General features: G+C 37.2%; 1 protein-coding gene across 10 annotated transcripts in view; it reads left to right on the top strand.

The window, feature by feature from the left end:
- Positions 1-21,599, top strand: part of TANC1 (tetratricopeptide repeat, ankyrin repeat and coiled-coil containing 1) — an 85,934-nt gene that overhangs the window by 25,517 nt on the left and 38,818 nt on the right. For 9 of the 10 annotated variants that reach the window (XM_030487620.1, XM_030487616.1, XM_030487615.1 and 6 more), the window contains exon 3: positions 10,518-10,721. In XM_030487620.1, the coding sequence (XP_030343480.1) occupies positions 10,518-10,721 (204 nt within the window). The remainder of the gene's footprint in view (positions 1-10,517; positions 10,722-21,599) is intronic. The other variant, XM_030487611.1, reaches the window with a different exon arrangement.

Below are 21,599 nucleotides of genomic sequence, written 5' to 3'. Positions count from 1 at the left end.
TACGCATCGTTTTTGAAATCTAGCTGCTGAGTATGTTAGTTACGGTTTTTAATAATTTTTTAAATTCAGGGTTATTTTGGAAAAAAAGGGTTGCAAGAATTAGTGTTGATGCTTTTGGTGGAGACTGAAGTGCTATGCTAAAGACTGGTGGTTTTTATAAACAACTTGTGCTCTAATCAGGTGGAAGACTGTCATGTGGGAATCTCACTTTTGGATGGAAAAATGGCACCATAGGCTGCTCCGGTAGCAGTATGTTAGCAATACGTAGTTGGGCTCAGATCCTGCAGTTTTTTCATGAATAATTCTTCTTTTATTGAAATGTGTTGATAGGTAGGTGGCTGTTGTAGGATTAGGTAAAACCTGAATGAAGCAAAATTTGTGTGTAACTGCAAACATGGATGAGCATAGATGAAAAAAGGGCAGTGGTGACAGTATGTTGTGTCTGTGTAGAACAACTTTTCAAAACAAAACTTACTAAACTTACTTCTAAACATGGATTTGAAGAGAAGGTAGTTGATACTGTACTTAGGGAAGCTGATGTGCCAAAGGAACAGAATTTGAGAGAAAGCAGATTTTTGACCCAGGCATCTAACTTTTACATCCAACTTTTTTCAGGTTTTCTGTAGTATGAAGCAATCTGTCTTTACATCCCTTCAGACATAGTTACTTCTATTCTATGGAAATAAATATCTGTAGGTTGATTTTTGTTTTGTCTTGTCCCCCTTCCTTTCATTGAAGTGGTGTACATACTTAGTAAAGGACAGAACTCAAGGGGAGAAACCCCACAATCTGCACCTGTCAGATCAAAGTAATTGAAAGTAACTATTTTGTAAACATTTAAAACCAAGCAGGAAGAGGGCAGACAGGAACATTAATTTTTATGTCCGGGAAAGTAATCTCTGTTTTTATAATACCCCATGTACACTGAGCTGGAAATGCACAGCAGTTATTCTCTCCATTTGTCTTTGTTTCTCCAGGTTTTCATTCAGTCTCAGAAACAAAGTAAAAACTTGGTATTTTCTTCTCTTTGTCAGGTTGTTATCATCAAATATTATCTCTTTAAACTCTGAGAGAGTTCTCCAGTCCTTTAGAGATTCTTTCAAAGGTGTCTTTCTATTAAAAAGTGGCAGAACTAGTATTTTTGATCAGGAGCCTGCCAGTATGACTCTCAGTAGTCCTTGTCATTTCTGCTTAGGGCACACCTTTTCTTCTTCTTTGGCTTTTGTCTTTGTTTAATGGACTTAATTTTCTAGATTTAAGATAATCTCATCTCTTTATTTCTACCCTGTGTTTCTTTCTAACTATGTTGGAAATTTCTTTCTGCTCTCTTCAGTGGAGTTTTCATAGTTGAAAGTGGGTCATGTTTTCCTGTTTATTTCTTTGAGGTTTTAAAATTCACCTTTGTAGCCACTGGGAGGTTCTCTGCCTCTGGCCTCTCTTGGAAGGAGCTGACCTTTTTTCTTTTAGTATAGCACAGAAACTTCATATCTTAGTGTCACAATTCCAGAAATCAGAGCCAGAAGACTGTTGTCGAAACTCATGTTCTGCAGGGCTACCTGCAAGCGTTGTCTCTGTCTGTGACGAAGTGACAATATACACAAACAATACCTTTTAATTGTGATTCTTTTAGTTGCAGCTCTACTCAGCTACTTGTTCTTAAATGCTTTAAAATACTGAAGACATAGGTTTGTATTAGTATTTCCTGTTGGTTTTATATGCTGCCAGCTCCTTTGCAGTCTGTAATTATGTTTGTTTTCTTTAACTGTCCTAAACTCAGCAACTTGCCTTTTTTTACTTACTAAGCAAAAGGCTGTTCAGTATAAAATACGTGTAATGTATTTCAACTTAAAAAGAAAAGAAAATCCTGTATATTAAATTCCTACAGAACATGCCTAATTATTTCAGATGGCTTTTTAGTAGCATGAGCATTGTCATTCTGTTGACCCAGTATCGGGCCTGAAGGAACACAAATAATGGAAGTATTGTGCTTAGTTTGCTGTATTCTTCCTGCACTAAATCCCATCAGAAATTTAACATCAAACAGAGTACATGGTATGCATGGAAACTTTACTGATTTCAGTAGAAATGAATGTGGTAAGTAGTTGGGACTTTCAGGTTTTCCAGCTTAAAGGCTTGTTAGATGTTCATGTGGTACTCAGTTAACAAGGGACAAATTATTATGTCAACAGAAAGATAATGTTTAGAATGTGATACTGTAGTCCTTTAAAGGTAGGTAATCTGAAGAAATGAGATCAATGGTTTTACTTTCTGGATGCTGAAATAAAAGGTGTTGAAGTGCTTATGTATTCATATGCATCGTACTTTCAGTGATTGACTTCATATTCAGATTTTTTTAATTTGGGCTACAATAAAATTCCGTATTAATAGATCTTTATTGGATCTTGTTTGATTCTCCTGTAGATCAGACTTAATTTTTTCACAATACTCTTTTGAGACTTAGTTTCCTTTGGCTTTCTGTCTTCATGTATTCTGATATCTTTGTGTAAGTATCTTTAACCTAAATATGAGTGTACAAAGTTTTTGAACGTTAGGATAGAAGGGATGCTTTTATTTTTGCATTATGTTCTGTTGTAGATTGGCATACTTTTAGTTATTTTGTTTGTATGCCTTGCTCTTTATCAACATTATATACTATACAAGTTGGATGAAATGTGAATTTGAAATGTCTTCCTTTTTTTACGTATGGTCAGATACAATTAAGAAACTGAGATTATGCTAATATTCTTTCTGAAAAATAAAACGGCTCAAAGGCATGAGCTGGGATCACTTGTAGAATGTTCTGCCATTCTTTGTTTTCTTTTTTTCCTGTTAGCATAAGCCCCTGTTACCAGCCTGACATAAATGTGCTCAAGTTCACTGACAAATACTTTTTTTTTTTTTTTTTTTTTGGCTAATGGCAACTAAATTGCTACTTTAAAATAAAAGTGAAGTTGCTATGCAATGTTTTATTAAGACCTGCTACTTAAGTGTTTTTGGACTTATTTCCCTGTAGCAGTAAAGGTTTGCCTCTCAGCTGAACTTGTTAAATACATATTTGAACCCACCTTTCTTGCTTTATGTCTTATTAAGGATTTCTGTCTGACTAATATACTTGTAACCAAGCTGAGAGCATCAAGATGCTCAGATTTGCTTCTGGGAGACTGAAAGGCTTGAAATGATTGAATAAAATAAGTTTGCATTTTAAAACTAAATATGCAAATTCAGTTGGCTTTTTTGTCCAAAATCTCTATGATCCTGGGCTTTGAATTTTAAGTGCAAAGGGACTTTCTGGTGCATAAAATACACATCATCTAGCTGGAACATTGAACTTGTACTGGAATACTTTCAAGCTTCAGTTTGACTTTTTGTTGTTACTCTAAAAATATCTTGCAACAGAAGAAGCATTGTTTCATGCTTAAAACATGGAGCTGGTTTTGATTACCCTGTGTTGCTTTGCCCACTTTCTGTGGCTGTTGACAGTTATTTAAGAATTTAAACTCCTTTTTTTGCTGAGCAGTGAGTATTTAATGTGGTGAATGTCTTTTCCCAGAAGCTAATTCCAGTGATATATCCCATGTACATACAAATGGGGAGGGGAGGAAAGGGGGGAAAATCCTGCCCTTGAAACATATAAAAAGAAATTACTTCAGTGGTTCTAATAACCTCTATTTATCTTTAAAAATTGGTTGGGTTTTGGTAAGTAAGCACTACAAGAGAACATTAGTATTTTGTGTACTGAAAAAGTAATAGAGAGTTCAGAAATAAATGCCAGAAAGTGAGCAAATAATGTCAAGTATAAGCATAGTTGGCAAAGATTGTCCATTTGGACCTTTTATTCTAATCTTTACTTGGTTTGTTTCACAGTCAATACGCTTCACTGCTTCTGGTACTCAGGCTATAATGAGTTTTCTTCCCATTCCATGCCAGCTTCTCCCTTTCTCTGATCTCTCCAGAGTCTCAAGAGCAAAAGAATGAAATGTGGATCTTTGTTAATGCATGTATTTCACATGACAGAAGCCTGTTTTCTCATCCCAGGCAGCCAGCTGATGAACTCCTTCACTTACCATGAATTTTTCTTTAACTCTTGATCTGTGTTGGTAGTAGTGTGAGTGGTTACCTTGTCTGAACTGGAAAGCCTGGGTTGCTTGGGTCCTTCTGTCCTCTTTAGACTGACTCACTAAGTTGCACTGGCTGTGTACGTACAAGTACAAAAACACATAAGCATTTTACTTTTGAAGGACATAGATACTTTAAAGAGCAATTGTCGGTGTTTTGCAGTTAAAATAAAATACCTTATACGCAGTCACCGAACCATGCTACAGAGTTCTGTCTGCAGTTACCTGTAAATTCTGTTGAAAAATAGGATGGAATGTAGAAGAAAACATTTTTAAAATATCAAACCCACTGCGTCTTGTAATCCTTCAACCATTTCTTACTATTTAGGTGTAGCGATGCCTCATCCTGGAAGGTGCTTTCCCAGCTGTATGACTTTCCTTGTGCCATATAACTAACTTCTTTTTCCCCTCTCATAATTTCCTTCTGAACTTGTCTGTAAAGCCTTACCTTTATTCTGCTTCTGTTCCTGTTTGCAGATACAGGCATCTGCCTGTAGAGGGGTACAGTTTGTTCCTTGTGCTGTTCTTCACAACTCAGCAGTTTATGCAGAGGTACCGTGGGGTGCTTGGTGTGAAGAAAACAGAAGCCTCGTGTAATGCTGTTAACACAATAATGAGCAGTAGTTACTGTTTAGTCTTTTGCACACTTCCCATGTCAGTGTGATTTAATTCCGTCTCAACTCGCGCCACAATGTTTGTTCTGAAATAGCGGAGGAATTATACCTCTTAGCTCACCTTTTCAGCATTTAATGGTAGAGATTCTCCACAGAGCTTTGTGGGAGTTTGTGATAGCTGCGTATGCAGAAGTTATCACAGAACTGTAGCACTGTGATGACCCAGGACTGCGTCCAGTCAGCTTTTGAGAGTCTCCAAAGATGAAGACTGTACAGCCTCCCTGGGCAACCTTCTCCACTGCTTTGCCACTCTCGCAGGTTTTAACAGCACTCCAAACATACAAATATACAAAGCCTAACAAATAGAGTCATTCTCCATTGTGACAGAAGTGTCAGGGCAGTTTGCAGACAGGATATGGGCGTGCAGTGGAGACTGAGCCAGCCACCAGGTTTAACGCTGGTTGTGTTCTCCTCTGTGGAGAATACTGATTTCTTTCTTGTCTTCACTGTGTATTGATCTCTGAGGACTGTCAGCAAAAGCTAACAGTGGCCTTGGTCGACACACAGCCATAGACCATTAACATTCTCTCTTCCCAAGGAGAATGAGCAGTGGCTATAGCAGTATGTATAGCAGTGTTATACAAGTGCAAAGTTTGTAACTGTTACATGGTAAAGTTTGTTTATGGCTGCTTTGCTTTTAAGTTCATGCCAGAGTAATCTGGTCAGAGCTGGGCTGTTAAAGTCAAGTTCACATTTGTTTGGGAGGCAGTGTCAGTAAACTTCACCCTAGGGTGCTTGCAAGGAGCCTTTTTCAGCAATAGGGTCTTGTAGTGTTAACAGTTAACACTTTTTTTCTTTTTTTTCTTTAAGTATCTTAAGCAGAACTGCAGAATTTAAGATTTCCTCTGCTGTAGCACAGTTTTATGTCAGATACATTTTTTTTAAGTGGTTTGAGAGTCTTTTGTTTCACCTTAGTAGAGAGCTTAAGGAGAAAAAGAGACAATCGGCTATCCCAGAAATCCGTACTGAGAGAAGTCTGTAGAACGCTGTCTGTTCTGCAATCGCTGTCAATATTCAGACTGAAGGAGTCTGCATTTTCATCGGTTTAGCTTTCGCTAAACCTTTGTTTGGAAGGTTGTGGTCCTATTCCTTCATGTTAAAATAATCCAAATTCCTATATCTGCACCAACCTCCAGTTTACATGTATTTTGGTAAAGTAGTCAGCATTCTTCTGGTTTCTAAGTAATGTATATTGAATGAAGAATTAGATGTGGTTTATTATGTTTAATACTGACATATCCACTGTAAAGGTTTTAATTTTAGTTATCCTCTCGATTCAATAGAAGGATTAGCTTAATCTTACAGTTCAAGTTCTCTTTTAGGATATTAGGCTCTACAAAATCATTACTTTAGTCAGCCATCCTTGTATCTTTTTGTGTCTGAAGGGAGGGAAAAAAAAAGTAGTTTGTTAATCAGATTATGCCTTTCAGTTACATCCCTAGGTGCAACTAAACTGAGATTCGATTTCCATTCTCAAAGCTTTTTGTGTGTGGTTTTTAAAGCTATTAAGTTGTTTCCGTGGTTACTTTGACCACTGGATAAGAACTCTGGTGTTGATTGATGCTTATGAAGCTTTTTTGTCCAGAGGCTGCTTGGCACTGGAAAATGTACAACTTGGAGGTTTTAAAAATAAGAAAGTGGGATTTCACAGGACCTGTCCTTATGTTTTAGTTTGACGTTATTAAAAAACTTGTGAGAGGTCATCTTCCTCTTATTCCAGAGCTGATGTTTGCCTGTTTTACATTGGGGTAGAGACTAAGAAATGTCATGTAAATTTAAAGTATTGTTCTGATAGGTAAAATATTTGAAATTACTAAGCTTTAAGTTAGTAACAAATAATTTTGGTTCTTTGTGTGCATCAGTGTGTGGCATCTGGCTATATTCAGTCATTGTAACAAGTTGTATTTTGACAGCTATTACTCATGCATTTTCCTAGAATTGTTTGCCTATTATCAAGTAGAAAGCATAATGTACCTTGTGGATCCCACAAGTTTGTTAATTTTGTGTCTGTCTTATCATACATGTAGATACAAGTATCTTACAGCAAAATTCCCGTAAATTGAATAAAATGTGTGGATCTGGTCATCAGCCCAGTTATATAAAATAGAAAATGCAGGATTAAATATAAAATTAAATATACAGGATAGACTCGGAGACTTAGGAAGGAATAGTGTAAGCATGTAAAAATGAAGCTTGCCATCCCACATTACCACATGTGGAATTTAACTATAATTTAGTTATAGCCAGCTATAAATAACATTATTTGTGTGGATATAGAGCCTCCCTTCATGCTATACTGCAAGAATGATAAATTTTGTAGGTCCATTTACAGAGCCCATAGGACAAAGAGATAGAGGTCATATGCCTCTATCAGGTTTTGTCCTGTCACTCTCACTGTGGTATGGACCCATAAGCATATTATGAAATTGCTTACATCTGACGCAAGTGCTTTAATATTCAGTTGAACTGGTTTGTCTCTGTGGGAACGCGGTACCTGGCAGGCTTAACTTGGCATGAAACAGCTGTTCCTCCAGCTGTGACTCCCATCCTACACGGTGAATAAAGGTGAGCCTCATCCTAGCATCAGCTAGAAACAGGGTATATTTTCAAATCTTCTGGCCAGTTCTCCCCTCCTACACATTTATTTCTTTGTGCCCCCCCCCCCCCCCCCCCCCCCGCTTCCTCCATTTTGGGGTACTTGTGTAAGGGAGAAACCCAGGAGGAAGAAAAGCCCTGAGTAGCTCTATAGGGAAGAGAGGAAAGAAAGCAAGCATCTATCCTGCTGACCATGTTACCAGCCACTCTCCATGGACCTGGGGACTTCCTCAGCTGGGAGCAGCTTTTAGTTACCAGCAACAGATTTCTTCTCTGTGAACAGCCCCTTGCCGTGTAAAGTTTTAGCATACCAACACCACAGGCTGCCATTTACCGTTTGTTACTTTGTTACTTAATGAGGCCGCCTTGGGGCCGTCATGGAGGTCTTAGGGAGTTGCTTTCCTGGTAGAAGATCTGGTTTGTGCCTATGGCTGGGACAGTATCGGAGGGTTGTGGTGTTGTTTCCCTTCTACTCCTGCTGTTCCTGTTTTCTGAGGTCACAAATGTGGGGTTGGTCTGTTAGCTAGTGTCGCATATAGTTAACAGCTTTTTAGAAATTGCAACTGTGCAGTTTCTGCTTTCTTGGAATGATTTGTGTCTGACAGCTGTCTGCTGTTCCATAGTGTCCTCACCATTTTTCATGTATAACAAGCTTTTTTCAGTTTCAGTAGAATTCATGACTGTTTAAACATGTTCATATGCAATAGAGAAAGATAAATTAAAATAATTTCAGAATTCAAAAGCCTACGAAGAAAACAATGAATTAAACATTGCTTGTTTATGTAAAAGGGAAAGTAGAAATGAGGGAATTGTAGGTGGAGTTACTAACCCTGAAGGTGGAGGAGGTGATTTTTGTTTGTTGTTCTCTTGTCTCTTGCACCCCCTCACTAACATTCCAGTTGCAATACTTACACAATTTCCAAGTTCCAACAGCAACGTATCTACTAAGAAACTCTAACAAGAATGCTAGTGTTTTCTAATTGTAGTTTGTTGCATTACCGTGCTGCTTCCTGGCTTTATACTTACATTCAAAGGGAAAAATGGAGTATCTCTGTGGTTTTCAACAATTTACGAAGCAAACCCACATGTACTATGTTGAATAGTAAATAATAATATACTGAATGTTAAACCTGTGTTTAAAAACAGCTACTGTGAAAGTTTAATTTCTAAAAGAACTGAGGAAGAAAATTTTTAGGCTCTGCATTTCCACTAAAAGTGAATGGGAACTCAGTAATTTAGATATCTTGGTCTTTCAAAAAAATCTCATCTATGTGATTATAGAGTCTAAAAGAATTAGTCTTTTTCTTCTAAATACATACTTAGAATGTAGTTCTACTTAAGAATGGTTTGTTACAGCTAGCTTGCTAAAATATTGATTTTTAAACCAATAGTTACACACCTATAATAATTGCAATGGACTTCAAAAGAGAAGGTAAAGTTATAATTACTTAGTTTTTGATTTCCATCTTGACTTCATGAAACTAGAGTTGCTTCCTTAAAATCATTACCTATTACTTTGAATTTTGTTTGAACGGAGAGGAGGACTTTTGGAAGGTGGTGGTTTAGTTGGTTTCAGAGGAATAAGAAAGTAAGTTTTATGGTTATGGAATGTTAAGAGAAGTTTGAATCTAGCATATCATTCTTCAAGGCCATTTGTCATATGTAGCCCTCCAGTGTGGTTCTTGTGAGGAAACAAGTATGGCTTGGAAAAACCCCAAGTAGTCATAAATATATGCACCTTTGGAAACAGAGAGGTAGACTTGAACATTTAAGCATGTTTGGTTTTCTTACCTTCCATGCATACCTCTAAGAAAAAAGAGCTGTAGTTAAATAGACAAAAATATTTTTATTCAGGTTAGGCTTGGGTTGTTTTTTTTCTTCCCTCTGACACAGTGTGGAAGTTCGCTGAATGCAGTTAGTGCTGCCAGTAGTGGCATCTGGTAGGAGAACAGCTGTTAAAAATTGAAGGCAACAATTGAATGACAGTAAAATGAACATGAAATATGTCTCGTAGAGCCACATTTATCCGAAGTGTTTCCTTAGTGCAAGAAAATGAACATGGTGTGAGGGATTCACATCTGAAAAGACAGTACTTCTCCTTTGTTTGTCTGTCCTTCTAGTTGTACTTTGCATTTCAGTACATAACCATGCTCATTATTGCACATGGACTTGTCTAAAAAATTTTCTGGCATTCTCTTTCCTCTTTGCATCAATTTTGTTTTGCTATTTTTTATCTTTGGTCATACTGGTTCAACAGTAGTTCATGTAAATAATTGAGCAATATCTTAATTTGAGTATTAAACCAGGCTGTATTTAGTTGTTAACCTTTGTATTTCAGCTCTGTTTCTGTCATCTGATTAGGAAAAACCTGGCACTTTTGACTTGTATTCCTGCTGTCTTTGACTTGTATTCCTGTGAGCAATATATTTCTCCATTGTTTTGAAAATGTATTCTTGATTTAGCTGAAATTGCATTTTCTGCACCAGCAAGAAATTACTGTTTTGAGTGTATTTCCCTGTTTTGATGTGCCACTTAGTACATTGAGAACCAATAGCTTGTTTTTTCCTTAGACTAAAAAAAAATCACTGTTGCTGTTAAATTGCACATAACTGGATCCTCAGTTTAAAAAAAAAAAAACAACAACCAAAAAACCCCCAGAAAAATAAAGCTTAGGCTGGCCATCTGTGAGTGCACCTTTTAGTGATCCACCTTTTGATTGTGTGTAATGGGTAACCCAGCTAAATTGCTCCTTTAATAAATTAAATTATTTTCAAGTGGTCTTGACTTTCAGGGTATCACAGTGATCCTAAAATAAATTTTCAGCTGCAGAAATACTTTTATTTTAATAGGAAACTCGGTTTTACCTCTAAGGATGAAATCTGAAAAGTGCTTAGTTTGCTGAAAGTGAGGTTCTTCTTCCACCTTGCTGCCTCTATTACAGTAAAACAAAATCTTGCATGCTTGTGTATTTAATTTTTTCTGGATTCTGCAGTGGAGGGTGCAAAGTGAGATGAGTCACACTGAATTGTTGCTGGCAAATACATTTTCCTATGTTAAATACTTGTATTTCAATGCAACTCTCTGTTTTTTATTTTGATATATCACATAATGGATGACAAAATTTTATTTTTAGCAGGTGACTCCAGCCCAGAAAATGCCTTGCAGGTTATAGCAACATCTGGCCACAATACAGATTTTCCCATTGGCAATCAGCCAGTCTCCGAGGACACTTATAGAATGAACTTGGCTAAAGGAGTCTCAATGTCACTGCCATCTTCACCTCTGCTGCCACGCCAGTCCTATTTGATGCAGTCAAGATCAAACAAAAAGTCTCCAGGTAAAATGAAGCTGATGAGCAACTAACACCCCCATGGCACTTAAACTCAGGTTTTGGTGCAATTTATATTTAAGTAACACAGTAATATCATGTTCATCTTTTGCAATAAGAACAAAAGCAGTGAATGCTTTTTGCGTGTTCCCAGGGATTTGGTGATCAAATAGAATATATTATTTCATATGGCAAAGAATTATTCTAGCTGGTTTCACGAATACTTGTATGGAAATGTCTGAACATGTTTAAAACTGGTTATTTATTATTAGTACAGCAGTTAGATAGAAGACAACTGCAAAAACCTTTTTTTATGCATATGTTAGTGACTATAAGAGTGTTGTTTGTGGCTTATACAGTACATTTATTTTACTCATATCTGCAAACGTAGATGTATTAATAGGTAAGTTGCTGCTGAAGTTGTGACAAGAAACTTAATTTTCAGTGGTTGGGTCCTTAGTAATGACTGCATACTTATGTGTGAGCTTTGCTAAATAAGGTGCTCCATCTGGTTCCCTTTTATCAGCATTCTGCACATATAAATCATTCCAACACGCTAACATCACTTGGGTTCATCCAGGTCAGAGCTTGAGTGTCAGGTGAAATTGTCCATATTCCTATTACTTGTGGAGACACTCAACAGTTTTGGGTTCTTTGTTGTAAAGTTTATAAGGTCTAGGAACAAAAAGTGTTGAAAGTTGGTTTTTGTCAGCACTGAGAAATGTCTTGGTTAATGGCCCATTTTACATAAAGTTAAAGAAAAATGTTGCTCAGAGAATTGCCACAGGATAGTAAATACAATTTGTAACAAGTATTCTTGGTTTAAGTTGCCTGTCAATTTTATGTTTTTTTCCTTTCAAAATTTAATACTCTTACTTTCATGCTTAAATAATTTGGGGTTGGTTTTGACAGTTCATTGAAAAATTTTGAGCCACTGAATGGTATTTTATTGTTTGTCTCTTACTGCAACTGACTATCATACTAAACAATTTTAAAAGGTAGGGAGAAGTCCTTATAATGGAGAAGGAAATGGGATTTTGCCAAAGATTTAAGAGGAGGTCAGGATTTAACTCTTAGTTTTGTTACTGTTGGGAAAACTTAACTGCATTCTAGGTACATTTGAGTACATGAGGTATAACCTTCCCACTCCATGATTTAGTTCAGTGACATGCATTTTTATAAGCAGAGTGTAGGTTGCTGTTTCTCTTGGAAACATTCTCTATTTCTTTGACTTTCAACAAAATATACCTGATAGAAGATGACTTAATATAAATTACTTGTCTAGCATCTGGGGCGGGAGTAATAAAAAGAGAGTATACTAACGTACTGATTTCAAAGCACTCTGGTTTAGTAGCTTACAAATAGCAAGTTAAAGATTTTTCAGGATATGGTGAATGTAGGAAGAAAGGATTGCACAGAAAATGAACATGGGGTTCTGAAGTTAAGATGTAGTAATGAAATTATCTGAGTAGTGGTAGAATAAAATTCTAATTTTAGTCCTCTCAGTTAACAGGTGAAGACAAAGAAACTACTTAGAGATGTATTTCTCAATGTAAATCATACCATTAAGATTTTTTCAAGTTTTTGAAACTGTGTAATTGAGCAGAGGAAGAGATTGTCCATTGACATGTAGTCATTTGTTATACCTTTGTTTCTGTAATTCTGTTTGTATAACCCAGGCATGTTGATGTTCATATATACAAAGGTATCACCTTATATAACTTATTTCTTTGAGATAAAATTCTATTTAATGTCTAGTAGACTGAAGCAATATACTGTATGTGTACTCAGTGGTAATGATTAAAGAGTATATTCACTACATGCTACTCGGGTTTTAATTAAGATTTTTTAATAATTTTTTATAGAGTCTGAATTGTATTATTTTTGATATGTTTTAGTTTAAAATGTTATTTAGTAAATTCAGAACAGTTTTTTCTGACAGTATGTTTTAGAGTTATGAATTCAAAAATTAAACTTGTAGTTAGCCAGTAGTTGCTTGCACTAATGTTCATGAAAACATCTGTATTTGAGGGCTTTGTACTCAGTAGATTTCTACTTTTCTAGCAAATCTGCCTATCTAGTCCTGCATCTATATTTGCTGATTTAAGATACCTACTTAATTATGCAAGTGAATAAAAATCGCTTTTCCTGGTCAAATAATTTTAAAATGAAGCCTGGAAGAACAATCTGCAGTAAGAAATGTGCTGTAAAATGTTTTGTGTTTTTGTATAACTGGTATTGACATTGAAATTCTTTCACAGAATTAGTCTAATCCATTTTAATTTCTTTAAAATGTGTCGGCATTTTGAGTAGGACTTGAGCAAACTTTTTCCTTTTATAATCGCATCATACACTCACATTCTGGTTACCCATCACATGAAACTGTTAAAAACCAGCATTTTATTTCCACCAAAAGTGATTTAGTTAATGTTGGAAGTATGTTTTGTATTTAATTTTCTATCTTTTTTGAATGTTACGCACACATAGATAGACGGTGCTTGAAAGAAGACTAATTCTTTGATTGTATCTTGTTAAGCAAAAGGTATTGCAAACATTTTGAACATCTTAGGAAATTTTATATCATGTAGCAGTAGTACCGTATGAAAACTAGCAACAACAAACAAAAATATAAGGCCAGTTTGTAAATTTACATTCAGGCAATGTATTAATCCAAGCTGATTAACTGTTTAATTTATGATTTTAAATAATGGAAAAGTAATTTTTCCCCACCCCCTTCCTGTCAGGCATGTTCTTACTTGTATGAGCATTTGCTAATTTTGAAGGTTATTTTACCTTCCAGGATGCTTCCCTGTGAATGTTGTATACCTCTGTGTAGTTTTCTACTCTAGATGTCTCAGGGAATAGAATGCTTTTGCCAGCGTGAATTAGCCACAGACGTGCTGTGGGAAGCATGGTGTTTTCGTTCTGTCTGTTTAGACTAAGACGATTTATTCCATGCTAGGCATGTTTGTTCTGTGAATAATGTAATTATCACTTCTCAGGTTTGGACTCATCTTGCTAAGAAAAGCACTTTGGTACCTTACTGATTAGTGAGTTAAAGGTATCTGTTCAGAACAGGTTTGGAAATTGCTGGTCCTGGGCAAACACAGGACTTTCTGGTTTTGGTGTTTCTTTGAAACTGCTATCCTGATCTCTGGCACCCCACATTCCATTTCCTTCCTCTCATCCGCTACCCCTCCAGATAGGGATTCAGGCCTGAGACCGAGCTGATGAGTCCTCATATACTAGGAGACCACTGTGTTAGCAGTGTTAGCTGTTTTATTGTTCCTATTGCAGTAGAGAGGCATGGTGACTCATGTGCGCAACTGAGAGGGCATCTTTGCTGCAGCGTGTGTGGTCATAGCTGCTTTTTGCCCACCATCTGAAAGTAGGTCAGCCACTAGAACCTCCTAACACATAGGGAGGCAAAACCACTGGAGAGCAGGCTGAACTTCTTCACTGGAACATGGAAAGCTGCACCATCCCGTTTGCACAATCTGCTATGAGTGACATTATGCTTTAATTATTTGCATAGGAGGAGCTTTTTGTTTGTGAGAAGAGCTTGGAAGAGTACCAGTGTTTCTGGCCCTGGTTCAGTCCTCAACTCTAACTATAAAAGGAGGGAAGAGAGAAACTATATCTTAAATTACCAAGGAGCCTAAAATTATTGGCAGAACTGAAGTGATTGGTTCATTTGGAGTCAAAAGCTTCCTTAATGAAATAGTTCATTGAGGAGGAGGTGGATAAAAGAGCAGAAACAAACAGAACAAGGAAAAAGTTGTCAGCAGGACAACTCTGGGAAGGGGAGCAGTAAATTATAAACTGTCACAGTAAGTTGAATTTCTTATACTCGTAAACCTAGAATGAGCATTGCTTGGACTGGTAATCTTACAGGTATGCAACTAAATCAATATTTATGTTCTTAAAGGGGTAAAAGTTGATTATATGCTGATTTAGGAGGGTCAGATAAAAGAATGAAAATACTGATTTATAAAGGAGATTCAAAAAAGTTGGTTGTTGGAGTTTAAGGTGTGAATGAAAGATACTGCTGCTGCCCTTGGAGCAAATGTTTACTGATTTAAATTATTGATACCATCATACTCGAACAGAGAAGGAGGCAGCTTTCCTTTTAAAGACATCACTCAGTGCCAAAGAGGACTGCTGGAAGAGTCTTCCATAAATGTGCAGTAGAACTTCTAGTTAGTTTTTAAATTAAACTTGAATTAAAACTTTTTATTAATGAACAAGTTAATCAGCATACCTGATACTTGAGACTAGACTAAGTAAGAGAACTGGTTTCACCTAAGGCTTCAGTTTTATGCATTGATCTTGAGAACGTGGGGAAGCAGCTTCTCCTGCATGCAGTAGGCTGTCTGAGTGGAAGGTCCTGCATGTGGGTTGGGCAATCTGTCAGTACAGACACATAGTCAAATATTTAATGCTGATGGGAAGGAAAGCTGGTTCAAAACACAAGCTACAGTAATTTCTTGGAAAGTCAGCTCTTCTGCAATCAAAAAAGCATTAAAAATTGGGAAAGCAATAGATCATAAACAACAACAACAAAGTGTCATTATAGAATTCTATAAATCTGAAGTTCATCTACTCCAGGAAGATACTGGGGTAGCTCTGGTGATACCAACTTGAAAAATGTACACTAAAGCTAGAGAAGGGCTGCAGGAGTGACTAAAGGTGTGGAATGGCTCTGAAATCATTTAGATTCAACTGGTATTTTTCTGCTTGGAAGAAAGACAATTTTAGGGAAAAGGAGACAGTATAATTACTGTTTCATGCAGTGCTGGATTAATTTGTGGATGCTGCAGATTGTTAAAAGAAGGCGGGGATAAATTCTTGAAAGGAAAATCCGTCTAGCACTCTTAAATAGAAAGTGACCACTTACGACTTGGGAAATGATAAGCCACTTAACACAAGTCACAAAAAGTGGACCAGGGAAGTACGTTTTTGCCTAACTTAGATTCTTCTCTGGCTTTGCTGCTGATGAAGTACTGTTCCAGATGAACCTTTTATCAGACCTGATTCAGTCATCTTACGCTTTGGGAAAAGAGCTTCCATTGTGCAGATACATTTCATCTTTAAATGGGTCCTTTTTCATCCATGGTATAATTCATGTCTCCTATTCTAGATTGGTGCATGGAAATAAACTTACTATGAATTTTCCTAGTTACTGCGATGTTGTGCACCAAATTTGCAAGTACTGTAGGTCACTTCTACAGTAGTTTGTGAGGAAGAAAATTCAGTACGGGGTCTCTTCCACAGCTTGAAGTGTGAGTGTTAAAAATACCTCCTGAAGATATTTCCATTCTGATCTGTTTTTACATGACTGCTACATGTTGCTCTGGTTCTTCTGGAATGGTTGCTTTTTGTTCAGCTTTGTCATATCTAATTATACTTGTGCTTACAAATGACCGATTTGGACTATTGTCGCCTTAAAGAATGTGATTTTTGTTTCAACGGAATGTATTTTTAGCTGCTTTCACTAGGTCCAATGCCCCATATATTTGTTATGAAACAGCATTAAAAGAGCAGCCTTTGGTGGTAGTTGGTAACTAAGCTATCTTTTAGTGTAAAAAATTTAATCATCTTACAGGCTCTAGGTAGAGATATAAACCTGTGTTCATGTATGACTTACATTCCCTGCCCAGTATTTCTTAGCTAAGAAATGAGGTTATCACCATATTCCCATATTGCACTTTTAGGTGGAGATCTGAAAGAACAGGTAGGTCCCATGAGGAAATGCCTCTGTGCTCCTGTAGAACCAGGTTGTACCTGAGGCAGAAGGTACAGGCTGTGGTGTAGCAGGCAACACTTCTCTAGGCCAGCTGCAGTGTGACAGGGCAGTATGTTGCCCTGGAGAGTCTGAGGCCAAAAAGGGGAGAATTGCAACTTGACTTTAAAAGCAGACCTCTGCCTCAAAGTACTCACGAAAATGAACAAGAAATCAATGTAGTTTTTAGAGACTGCCAAAAGGATGAATGGGACACTTTATATGATTGCAAGTGTCATAGCCTAAATATACTGTGTTTTTTAATAAACAAAGTGTGAGATGTCTCGGAGAACTTTGGCGTGCCCTTGAATTTTGAGCCAAGCAGAAGGATGCTATTTGAAGACAAGAAAACGGCCTTATTGAGGGTGGTGTGGTATAGTTAGCTTAGCATGTGTCCTGCAGTCTCTCTTCAGTGCACCCCTAATGGGGTTTACTTTGTTAGCTAGTGAGATTGCAGACAGGAAAAGTGAGAAGAAGTTGAAAGCCTGAAGTGCAGCCCTAAGTTATATATTGGCAGTTAGGAGGAGGGAAGCCAGCCTACTGGAGCTGTTTGCAGCGTGTAACTTGCACACCACATACTAAGAATAACTGGCAAGCTAGTTATGTTTTATCCAGCTGCTGCAAGTACTTTCAAAGGAGAGACAGAGGTAAGTCCTCCTTTTGCTACTGGTGGGAGGGAGGAAAGTAAGACCTGAAGGGCTGCGGTGGCAGAGTAGCACTTAGCAAGGCAGCAGCACAGCGAGGCATTTACCCACTAGGTCTGAGGCTCAGTTTGTGCCTGTTCTGTTGTTTGTTGTTTTGAGGTCTTCTGGTCATTTTTTCCCTAATTCCCATACATTATAGCCTATTCTATTTTAAGACTGTTCTTTTGTTGTTATTGAGGATGTATTTTTGTTGTCATTGTTTAATGGGACATTCACCCCCTTTGTTTTGAAAACTGTACCTTTGGTTATATTTGTATATTTAACTTAAGGAAAGGTGCCAGCTCTATCCTTCATTGTTTTCTTGAAATCTCAGTGTAAAACTATTTAGAAGTCATCGCTTGTCAAATGCTGCAGTAGCATGTGTGAATGCAGTTAGCTTCTGTATACTGAAAGACCTAGTAGCTGTAGAGGTACACTGGGGCATGGTCATGATTGACAAATGTTGGCTTGAGAAATAGTGAAAAGTTACTTTTACAGTTATTTGGGAATTTACCAGTAGCCTTCTACTTTTATCTGCTAGAACTCTTTTGTGTCCTGAAACTTACACTTCTACTTGATACGTTTGTGAACTTTTTTCGGAAGAAAAGATCTTGCTTAATAGCTTGATAACTAAGGCCCTTTCTCTGTTGGGTTTTTTTTTTTGGTTTTTGTTTTTTTTTTTTTTTTTTTTTTTTTAGCTTGGTGTCCTTAGGAAATGAGAGAATTATGCTTGTTATAATTTTTTTCTTAACTGAAAAGGTTATATTTTTTAAATCAGCTTTTCAGTCTGGCACTTTATTCATGGTATTATAGTTCCTACATAAAAGTATATTTTTTTTGCTCCTTTTTAAAAATGCATGATTTCTCAATGAAACAATATCTAATGTGTCATTCTATAAGCTTAAGGGATTGAAACGCTATAAACTGTAATTTAAAAGCCCTTTTTCTATCAGTTTGAGTTTTATGTGAAACCAGTGTAAGCTACGTTATGAATATTAAATGCTTCCATCAAAACCATTACTATTTAAAGGTTCCTTTAAGATTGTAGGAGGCAAAACTCATGAAGATACATTGGTTAAAAATAAGCATAAGCCTGTGAAATCACAGTGTGGGCTTATGAACCCTTAGGACACAATTTTCATTAATATTTGTTTTGTGCTGACTTGGTGATTCTCTAACCAGATATCAGTATACTACTGTGATTGTAATGATTAAGTTGGGGAAGTTTAAAAACTATACCCACAATTTTGTCATCTTTACCAATGATACTCAAGTGCACAAAACAGTGTGATAAAACTTGGGCTTGGAGGATATTTTCCTTATTTTACACATGCGCTATGTAAATGTTACTGTGGTGTTCCTTGATAGGAGCGTGTAAAATGCCCTGTCTTCCTTCAGTGGATAGACTTCCCAGGGCAGAGAAAAAGAGATACTGTCAGCAGCGGGTGACTGAGCACAGCTGCTTTCTTGTGGAAGCATTCCTGATCCAGGACGTCCTGATGGGAGGAAGGACTAAATTCATTCAGCTGGTGTACCAGCAGCTCAGTTTAGAGGCAGGGATGGGCCATGAAGGTCATATGCTCAGCAGTGTAGCTAAGCTATTGCTCCAGAGGCATGCTGCGAGCTGCCCTTGGGTCATACACAAGTGCCTCTAGCTTTCTTGGAGCTTCCTGGCTTCTGCTCCATCTTTCTTTGGAGGCACTGGTTAGTGCTCAGATCCGGAGTTCTGGCATTCCACAGTTACACTGTGGACACGGAAGTAACTGGGACTTGCATCCTGGATGTCAGCATTTCCTGGCCTGCTGCCATTTTATTTCTCATTAACTGTAAGCTAAACTGTTAGCAAAAGACCTTCCACCACCAGGCACTAGTTCTGCAATGTGCAGAGTTGGGAAGTGAAAAAACTTGAAAATTGCAAAGTTTTGTAATAAGAAAATCCATGTTCTGCAGCAGCGTTGTACCTCTGCTGCTTCAAAGGCTTGGTGGTTTTGCCTGCTGTACTTCTATTCATTGTTTTCTGCTTAAAAAAAAAGATACACAGCTGTAACAAGGTAGTAGCCTACTGACAAGTTAGCCTTGTCAGTAGTTTATTACTGAGAGGTATAAGAAATAATTAGTAATAGAATTCAGCATGTGCTTTCAGTATGGGCTTATTACTGATGAAAGATTGAGCTTGGAAACACATCTTGATTCTAGAGCTTCAGTTGCTTAACAGCATGTCAGTTCAAACTTAACCAGTCTGACCAGGGAAGACATATGGCTGAGATCTTGGGATTTTATTTTGTTTTTAAGTCTATCATAAATTCGACTAAATAAAGGGTCTAAAAGGAATGCTTTTTGAAAGCCAAAGACTGGCATGACTTGAAGATGAAGTCACCGTAGCTTTAAACTTTCTTTTTGGTAAGTGCTTTTAATAAAGACTTCTGAAAGTAGTTCTAATTCTGGGTTGTAAACAAAATGCGTAACTTGGAAACTAATGCATTTGGTGAGGTGAAGGATCTGGGAAACAAGGCATGTATAGCATAGTGTTGATAATTATTAGCACTTGAGATTTTTAATACAATTTAGATGCTTCTGATGAAGACCAAGATCGTGCTGTGAGAAGGTCTGGTGTCTTTTCTGCTGAACTTAAACTGCAGTGTGAAATGTTCTGGGAAAGTGAGAGAGGGATACAGTAGGAAAGCAAGGGGAGAAGACCTTCCTCAGGGGAGAGGAGTAGGGAAGTAAGAGAAACCGAGCCTGGCTGGGGGAATCAAGTTGCACTGTGATTATGTGAGGAAGTACGGCTATGACGGAACAGCTTGGGGCGGGACCTGATCCTGTAAGGACGGTTTGGAATGGTTGGGTGAAAGGAAAGTTTGTGGGGAAACCTCGCATTCCAGGATCTGGAAGAGGTTCACCAGAGAGGGCAGTAGTCCTGACAACTGGTATTTCAAACTGTCCAAGATTCCTTCTGTAGAGCTTAAATGCTGCTGAATTACACTTACATTAATATTTTTCTACTACTCTGGCTTCTTTTAGTTTGATGGGAACAAATGGGGCTCATTTAGTAAGCACTTGTATTCAAGGTTTTTTCTTCTTTTTGTTGTTCGGTATGAGTTTCCAGTACCTTCTCTGTCTTCTTAGAATCACAGAATATCTCAAATTTGAACAGATAATCAAGTCCAACTCCCTGCTCGTCGCAGGGTTGCCTAACTAAACCATATGACCAAGAGCTAAGATATAATACAGTATTTGAGCTGAGTTCTAGCATTTCAGCTTCTCCCATTTGAATTTGACAGAATTCAGCTTTGAGGTTCTTTGATGGAAATAAATAAATAAATGTGACCACAAGTAGTAGCACAAGAAATGTTTTACATGAAATATGCCAAGTTCTGCATGTTTGCATTTGAGGCTCTGATTTTATTATTACGATGAACAAGAGTAATATATAAACATGCAAGATGCAAAAGTGGAATGCTGCCAGTAGTATGGTTTTCTCTTGTGCTTTGTCACCGTGGCCTAGTGTACATATTTAAAAATAATTTGGCTGCAGCATGTTGGACATATTTGCAAGTGAGGAAACTTTCTTTCCTACTCTTATAATGATGTTAAATGACAGAGAGAACCTGAGATTGTAGCTCTTTAATTTAACAAGAGGTCGTATTTAAATAAGAAGGGAAAAATTACTGTGTTGCCAAAGATGGGGAAATTCACAGAAATACCTCTGTTTTCATACTTTGTTAAGCCCAGCAGCTAACTGTGTTTCTAGGCACTTCTAGCTAATAATAAGGTTCTTCTGGATGAAATACTGGAATTGCCCATCACACCTTAAGCTCACTAAAACTTTGAAAGTTTCAAGTGGCTTTGTTGCACACATGACAAAAATTGGGATTGTCTTAAGAAAAATTTATCACAAAAATTTGGGCTTGAGTTTTCAATACCACTAATGATGAAGTTTCCATTCCCCATGCCATTTACACTTCTTTAGCTTTCCAGTGTGTAACTTTCCAAAACTCTTAGCTTGCAAATGCTTTTATTGATAGAGAAGTCTTGCATGTGAGTAAATATATGGTGGAGTTTGAGGTTTATGACATGCTGTTCATCAGTGTATGCAGTGTAGCTGCCTGTACTATTTGTTGCTGAATTTCACCCTGTGTTTGTAGCTCAAGGTTTTGATTCAGTAGTACCCTTATACTTTTTCTGCTAAACCTTTAGAGGGCAGCACCGCTCGCTTTTGTTACGCTAATTGTGTAGTTTACATTTTCTGTGGTTGCTACTAAACCATATTTAGCAAAGAATAGGGACATAAACAGCCTGAAACCAAATCATGAAGCTAAAAGTGAGAGTAAAGAGTTAATCGAACTAATTTTTTAGAAGTGTGTGTGTGTGAATTTATCCTATTAATTCTTCTTAATTCTTCAAAAAAATGAAGGTGGTATG

The sequence above is a fragment of the Strigops habroptila genome, chromosome 5, assembly GCF_004027225.2.
Source record: "Strigops habroptila isolate Jane chromosome 5, bStrHab1.2.pri, whole genome shotgun sequence".
NCBI lineage: Eukaryota > Metazoa > Chordata > Aves > Psittaciformes > Psittacidae > Strigops > Strigops habroptila.
Note: the sequence above shows the minus strand (reverse complement) of the source record. Positions and strands in the feature narration are given on the sequence as shown.